The following is an 8,197-nucleotide window of genomic DNA, read 5'->3' on the forward strand; positions in this document are numbered from 1 at the left end:
GGAGTAGGCCATACGGCCCCTCGGGCCTGCTCCGCCATTCAATAGGATTATGGCTGATCCGAATCTAGACTCACGTCCACTTCCCTGCCCGCTCCCCGTAACCCCTAATTCCCTTATCAGCTAGGAAACTGTCTATCTCCGTTTTAAATTTATTTAATGTTGCAGCTTCCACAGCTCTCTGGGGTAGCAAATTCCATAGATTTACTACCCTCTGAGTGAAGAAGTTTCTCCTCATCTCAGTTTTGAAAGGGCAGCCCCTTATTCTAAGATTATGCCCCCTAGTTCTAGTCTCACCCATCAGTGGAAACATTCTCCCCGTATCCACCCGATCAAGCCCCCTCACAATCTTATGTGTTTTGATAAGATCGCCTCTCATTCTTCTGAATTCCAATGAGTAGAGGCCCAACCTACTCAACCTTTCCTCATACGTCAACCCCCTCATCTCCGGAATCAACTGAGTGAACCTTCTCTGAACCGCCTCGAGAGCAAGTATGTCTTTTCTTAAATATGGAAACCAAAACTGTACATAGTATTCCAGGTGTGGCCTCACCAGTACCCTGTATAACTGAAGCAAGACTTCCCTGTTTTTATACTCCATCCCCCTTGCAATAAAAGCCAAGATTTCATTGGCCTTCCTGATCACCTGCTGTACCTGCATACTAACCTTCTGTGTTTCATGCACCAGGACCCCCAGATCCCTTTGTACTGTAGCACTTTGCAGTTTCTCTCCATTTAGATAATAACTTGCTCTTTGATTTTTTTCTACCAAAGTGCATAACCTCACACTTTCCAACATTATATTCCATCTGCCAAATCTCTGCCCACTCACTTAGCCTGTCTATGTCCTTTTGCAGGTTTTTTATGTCCTCCTCACTCACTGCTTTCCCTCCCATCTTTGTATCGTCGGCAAACTTGGATATGTTGCACTTGGTCCCTTCCTCCAAATCGTTAATATAGATTGTAAAGAGTTGGGGTCCCAGCACTGACCCCTGCAGAACACCACTAGTTACTGATTGCCAACCCGAGAATGAACCATTTATCCCAACTCTCTGTTTTCTGTTAGATAGCCAATCTTCCACCCATGCCAGTATATTACCCCCAATCCCATGATATTTTATCTTGTGCAGTAATCTTTTGTGTGGAACCTTGTCAAATGCCTTTTGGAAGTCCAAATACACCACATCCACTGGTTCCCCTTTATCCACCCTGTTTGTTACGTCCTCAAAGAATTCGAGCAAATTTGTCAAACATTACTTCCCCTTCATAAAACCATGCTGACTCTGTCCGATTAAATTATGCTTATCCAAATGTCCTGTTACTGCTTCCTTAATAATGGACTCCAACATTTTACCAACCACTGATGTTAGGCTAACTGGTCTATAGTTTCCAGCCTTTTGTCTACCCCCCTTTTTAAATAAGGGTGTTACATTAGCAGTTTTCCAATCTGCCGGGACCTTTTCTGAATCCAGGGAGTTTTGGAAAATTACCACCAATGCATCCGCAATCCCTACCGCTACTTCTCTCAAGACCCTAGGATGTAAGCCATCAGGTCCAGGGGATTTATCCGCCTTTAGTCCCATTATCTTACCAAGTACCACCTCCTTAGTGATTTTAATCGTGTTTAGCTCCTCCCCCTCTATCGCCCCCTGTTTGTCCAGTGTTGGGATATTTTAGTGTCCTCTACTGTAAAGACTGATACAAAATATTTGTTCAGCGTTTTTGCCATCTCCATGTTCCCCACCACTAATTTCCTGGTCTTGTCCTCTAAGGGACCAACATTCACTTTAGCCCCCCTTTTTCTTTTTATATAACTGTAGAAACGCTTGCTGTCTGTTTTTATATTTTTTGCTAGTTTACTTTCATAATCTATCTTCCCTTTCTTAATTAATCTTTTAGTTATTCTTTGCTGGCTTTTAAATGCTTCCCAATCTTCTATCCTCCCACTAGATTTGGCTAATTTATATGCCCTTGTTTTCAGTCGGATACTATATTTTATTACTTTACTTAGCCACGGATGGCTGTCTTTTCTTTTATGCCCCTTTTTCCTCAGTGGAATATATTTTTCTTGAAAGTTGTGAAATATCTCCTTGAATGTACACCACTGCTCTTTGTCCCTCTTATTCCATTGTTTAGATCCCCTCTGTACTTTCTATATTCAGCATGATTCCCCACTGTATTATGAACCTTACATTTGTCATAAACCTCCTTTTTCTGTCTTATTTTAACCTCCAACTTTAGTCATCCAGGGAGCTCTAGCTTTGGATGCCCTTCCTTTCCCCCTCATAGGAATGTGTCTACTCTGTACCCAAACCATCTCCTCTTTGAAGGCCTCCCATTGTTCATTTACTGTTTTGCCTCCCAATTTTTGACTCCAATCCATCTGGGCCAGATCCCTTTTCCTCTCACTGCAGTTAGCCCTCCTCCAGTTAATTCTTTTTTACGCTTGATTGTTCTTTGTCCTTTTCTATAACTATTCTAAACCTGATGATATTATGATCACTGTTCCCCTAAATACTCTCCCACTGAAACATGCTCCACACGCCCCACTTCATTCCCCAGAACTAGAGAGGCATAGAGTACAAAAGTGTTGAAATTATGCTGAACCTTTATAAAACACTGGTTCGGCCTCAACTGGAGTATTGTATCCAATTCTGGGCACCGCACTTTAGGAAGGATGTGAAGGCCTTAGAGAGGGTGCAGAAAAGGTTTACGAGAATGATTCCTGGGATGAGGGACTTCAGTTACATTGACAGACTGGAGAAGCTGGGGTTGTTCTCCTTGAAGCAGAGAAGATTGAGAGGAGATTTGATAGAGGTGTTCAAAATCAAGAGGGGTCTGGACAGAGTAGAGAGAGAGAAACTGTTCCCATTGGCGGAAGGGTCGAGAACCAGAGGACACAGATTTAAGGTGGTTGGCAGAAGAACCAAAGGCGACATGAGGAAAAACTTTTTTACGCAGCGAGTGGTTAGGATCTGGAATGCACTGCCTGAAAGGGTGGTGGAGGCAGATTCATTCAGGGCTTTCAAAAGGGAATTGGATAAGTATCTGAAAGAGAAATATTGCAGGACTTCAGATTCCTGGGGCAGGAGGGACCAGTTCTGGGGCAGGAGGGACCTGTCCAAGGTGGACGGGTTGCACCTCAACAGAGCTGGAACCAATGTCCTCATGGGACGGTTAACTATTGCTGTGGGGGAGGGTTTAAATTAATTTGACACGGCGATGGGCACCAGGATGAAACATTAGAGAGCAGAAACAAGGTGCAGAGAGGACTGGGAGACACAAGTAGCACTAGAGGGACAGAATTGCTGGTCATCTTCCAAAATTCGATAGACTCTGGAACAGTTCCCATGGATTGGAGGGTAGCTAATGTTACCCCACTATTCAAAAAAGGTGGTAGAGAGAAAACGGGAAATTATAGACCGGTAAGCCTGACATCGGTAGTGGGGAAATGCTCGAGTCCATTATAAAAGATGTAATAGCAGAGCACTTGGAAAACAGTGACAGGATCGGACAAAGTCAACATGCATTTACAAAAGGTAAATCATGCTTGACTAATCTACTGGAATTTTTTGAGGATGTAACTGGTAAAATAGATAAGGGAGAACCAGTGGATGTGGTGTATTTGGACTTTCAAAAGGCGTTCGATAAGGTCCCGCATAAGAGATTAGCGTGCAAAGTTAAGGCACATGGATTGGGAGGAAGGTATTGACTTGGATAGAGAACTGGTTGGCAGACAGAAAGCAAAGAGTTGGAATAAACGGCTCTTTTTACGAGTGGCAGGCAGTGACTAGTGGGGTACCGCAGGGATCGGTCCTAGGACCCCAGCTATTCACAATATATATTAATGATCTAGACAAGGGAACTAGATGTAATATCTCCAAGTGTGCAGACGACACAAAGCTGGGTGTGCTGTGAGGAGGATACCGAGAAACTCCAGTATGATTTGGACAGGTTGGGTGATTGGGCAGAAGCATGGCAGATGCAATATAACATGGATAAATGCGAGGTTATCCACTTTGGTGTCAAAAACAGGAAGGCAGATTATTATCTGAATGGCAATAGATTGGGAGAAGGGGAAGTGCAACAAGACCTGGGCGTCCTTGTGCACCAGTCGCTGAAAGTAAGCATGCAGGTGCAGCAGGCGGTTAAGAAGGCAAATGGTATGTTGGCCTTCATAGCGAGAGGGTTCGAGTACGAGAACAAGGATGTCTTGCTGCAGTTGTACAGGGCCTTGGTGAGACCACACCTTGAGTATTGTGTGCAGTTTTGGCCGCCTTATCTGAGGAAGGATGTTCTTGCCATGGAGGGAGTGCAGCGAAGATTCACCAGACTGATACCTGGGATGGCAGGAATGACGTATGAAGAGAGATTGGGTCGATTAGGCTTATATTCGCTAGAGTTTAGAAGAATGAGAGGGGATTTCATTGAAACTTATAAAATTCTAACAGGACTAGACAGACTAGATGCAGGAAGGATGTTCCCGATGGCGGGGGAGTCCAGAACCAGGGGTCACAGTCTAAGGATAAGGGGTAAGCCATATAGGGCAGAGATAATGAGGAATTTCTTCACCCAGAGAGTGGTGAAACTGTGGAATTCTCTGCCACAGAAGGCAGTTGAGGCCAATTCATTAAATATATTCAAGAAGGAGTTGGATATATTTCTTAAGGCTAAAGGGATCAAGGGATATGGGGAGAAAGCAGGGATAGGGTACTGAATTTGGATGATCAGCCATGATCTTATTAAATGGCGGAACAGGCTTGAGGGGCCAAATGGCCTACTCCTGCTCCTATCTTCTATGTTTCTATGACATTAGTGAACCGGTTGGGTTTTTACGATAATCCGGCAGCTTTCATGGTCACTTTTTTCTGCTGCCGGCCCCACAAATGACCAGATTCATTGAGCTCAATTTCACAACCTGCCTTTGTTTATTTGTGGGTTCTCTCTCAAGCTCCCTTTTTCCTGTTTTAAATTCATTTTACAGGGTATTAGAAGAGGAGGATTAGCAGATGGGAAACTCAAACCAAACATCACATCAAGATCTGATGATGCCACTCAATTCATCGGACCTGAATATCATCGGCCTTTGAACGTGGAAGCAAAAAGCACCGTACACGTGTTCTGTGTGGACGAAGCTTCAGCCAATCCTGTGGCCTGTCGAGACACAAGCGCAGTCACACCGGGGAGAAACGGAGTAAATGTGGGGATTGTGAGAAGGGATTCAAATATCCATTTCAGCTGGAAACTCAACGGTGCAATCAGACCGGGTAGAGGCTGTTCACCTGCTCTTCTATGTGTGGCAAGAGATGCACTTATTTCTCTGCCCTGCTGATACATCAGTGGGTTCACAATAATGAGAGAGAGTTTAAATGCATCGAGTGGGAGAAGAGCTTTAAACGCCCTGAGACACTGAGAGAGCACCAGCACATTCACAGCGCTTACACGTTGTTCAGCTGCACTCACTGTGGGAAGAGGTTCAGGGCATCATTGCACGAGTTCACACCAGTGAGAGGCCGTTCACCTGCTCTGAGTGTGGGAAGGGATTCACTCGTTCTTCCACCCTGCTGACACACCAGCGAGTTCACACTGGGGAGAGGACGTTCACCTGCTCCGTGTGTGGGAAGGGATTCACTCAGTCATCCCACCTGCTGACACATCAACTTGTTCACACTGGTAAGAGACCTTTTCAATGTTCTGATTGTGAGAAGAGATTTAAAAGCAGAAATGATCTGCTGAGACACCAGCGAGTTCACACTGGGGAGAGCCCGTTCACCTGCTCCAAGTGTGGGAAAGGATTTATTAATTCATCCAATCCGCTGAAGCACGGTCGAGTTCACACTGACGAGAGACCTTTTGAATGCGCGGACTGTGGGAAGTGCTATAAAAGTTCCACGGACCTGACATGCCATCAAACTGTTCACACTGACGAGAGGCCGTTCAGGTGCTCTCACTGCGGGACTGGGTTCAGGCGATCATTTGACCTCACTGTACACCAGCACATTCACACTGGGGAGAGGCCGTTCACCTGCTCCGTGTGTGGGAAGGGATTCACTCAGTCATCGAGCCTCACTGGACACCAACTTATTCACACCAATAAGAGACCTTTTAAATGTTCTGACTGTGAGAAGAGCTTTAAAAGCACAAATGATCTGCTGACACACCAGCAAGTTCACACTGGGGAGAGGCTGTTCACCTGCTCTGTGTGGGAAGGGATTCACTCGGTCATCCCAACTGCTGAGACACCAGCGAGTTCACAAGTGACTGCAGGGGTTGGGTTCTGCTGTTATTGCTGCTGTTAATCACATCCAGGACTGAACCATGTTCATTCTGTCAGTTGGGATTTGTTTCTGCTGATGTTAAACTCCAGCCCAGTTATAGGGTTATTAATACAGGAATCCCTCCGTAGAAGAATGAGAGGGGATCTCATTGAAACTTATAAAATTCTGAAAGGACTGGACAGACTAGATGCAGGAAGGATGTTCCCGATGGTCGGGGAGTTCAGAACCAGGGGTCACAGTCTAGGATAAGGGGTAGGCCATTTAGGACAGAAATGAGAAATTTCTTCACCCAGAGAGTGGTGAACCTGTGGAATTCTCTACCACAGAAGGCAGTAGAGGCCAATACATTAAATATATTTAAGAAGGAGTTGGATATATTTCTTAAGGCTAAAGGGATCAAGGGATATGGGGAGAAGGCAGGAACAGGGTACTGAATTTGGATGATCAGCTATGATCGCATTGAATGGCGGAGCAGGCTCAAGGGGCCGAATGGCCTACTCCTGCTCCTATCTTCTATGTTTCTATGTTCCTCCCCAACCGCAGGGGATACTTCCTTGAAAACCCCCGTGGTTGGTAAAATTGCGGTTGGCCAATATAAGACCCTAGGGGAAAAATGGGGTTAGGGGGAACGCGGCCGCATTAACACTCGTCAGAGCCTGTGTAAGTTGCTTGTTCTTTTAATAAACACAAATAAAATACACAATCACCAAACAAAAACAATAAATGTTCAAATAACACAATAAAAAAGATCTTAAAGAATTCTGCGATGACTCTTTTTTCTGAATATCTTTCTGGACCTGCTTGTATGGTCTCATTAAATCCTCCAAACCTCGCTTGAATTTTAAACTACGCTCCAAGAATGGGTCAATCTCCATAAAGAGGTCCCAGAGATTATTGGCATGGTGCATTGACTTGCTAAGGTTGGCACTTGTCATCTTCGACTTCTCCACCATATCCTCGTCTTTGTCCTCGTCCTCTGCCTCACTAGAAGGCTGTATCAGCTCATCAAGGTCCCCCTCCGTCAACTCCTCGCTGTGCAACTCAAGGAGCTCCTCGATGTCATCAGGCTGTATGTCGGCCAGCCCCTCGCCTCCCAAACGTCGCGCAACCTTCACAATGCGATCAACTTCAGCGTCAACTGGAGGGAAGCCTCGGAAGTCATTCACTGCCTCCTTCCAAAGTTTACCCCAGCAGGAGTTGATTGTCATCCTCTTCAGTTCATCCATCGATTCTTTTATGTTGGTGATGCAGTCAGCGATGGTGTAATCCTTCCAACAAGTTTTCACTGTCAGTGTTGTGTCTGGACTTGGGTGAGAGCAGCATCGAGCGGCGGCAGAGCTTAAAACCGGCAGCGAGGCGAGGCCCGACCACAGAGCCTGGACCTGGGTGAGAGCAGCATCGAGCGGCAGCAGAGCTTAAAACCGGCAGCGAGGCGAGGCCCGACCACAGAGCCTGGACCTGGGTGAGAGCAGCATCGAGCGGCGACAGAGCTTAAAACCGGCAGCGAGGCGAGGCCCGACCAATTCAGCAGCGGGGGACAGAGGTAAAAAGTAATCAAAGTGTGACGTTAGCAGGAAGCAGGTAAGTGATTGGTTGGTGAGTATTTCTCTCTTTTTTAAACTTTAACTCTGGTTTATAGTTTCTAAGGTCTCTGGTGTAGCGGGGACTGTTGGTAAACTATTTAACTGTAGTAGTGTAAACAGTGGGATTGATTGATTTAATTTAAACTCAATTAATTAAAGGGTAAGTCATGGCAGGACAGCCCGGCCACATGGTATGCTCCTCCTGCGATATGTGGGAACTCAGGGACACTTCCTGTGTCCCTGACAACTACGTGTGCAGGAAGTGCACCCAGCTGCAGCTACTGTCAGACCGCATTGCGGCGCTGGAGCTGCGATTGGATGCATACTGGAGCGTTCACG

At 45.9% G+C, this 8,197-nt stretch overlaps 1 protein-coding gene across 1 annotated transcript in view; it reads left to right on the plus strand.

Annotated features, from left to right (window-relative positions):
- LOC147118691 (uncharacterized) overlaps positions 1-7,166 on the plus strand; it is a 47,210-nt gene extending 40,044 nt beyond the window's left edge. The window contains exon 4 of the mRNA XM_085983957.1: positions 5,478-7,166. Coding sequence (XP_085840083.1) covers positions 5,478-6,296 — 819 coding nt within the window. The 3' untranslated portion in view covers positions 6,297-7,166. The remainder of the gene's footprint in view (positions 1-5,477) is intronic.
- Positions 7,167-8,197: the final 1,031 nt, after the last annotated feature.

Source organism: Somniosus microcephalus, chromosome 4, assembly GCF_052327205.1.
Source record: "Somniosus microcephalus isolate GS21.2 chromosome 4, FLI_Smic_1.0, whole genome shotgun sequence".
Classification (NCBI taxonomy): Eukaryota; Metazoa; Chordata; class Chondrichthyes; order Squaliformes; family Somniosidae; genus Somniosus; species Somniosus microcephalus.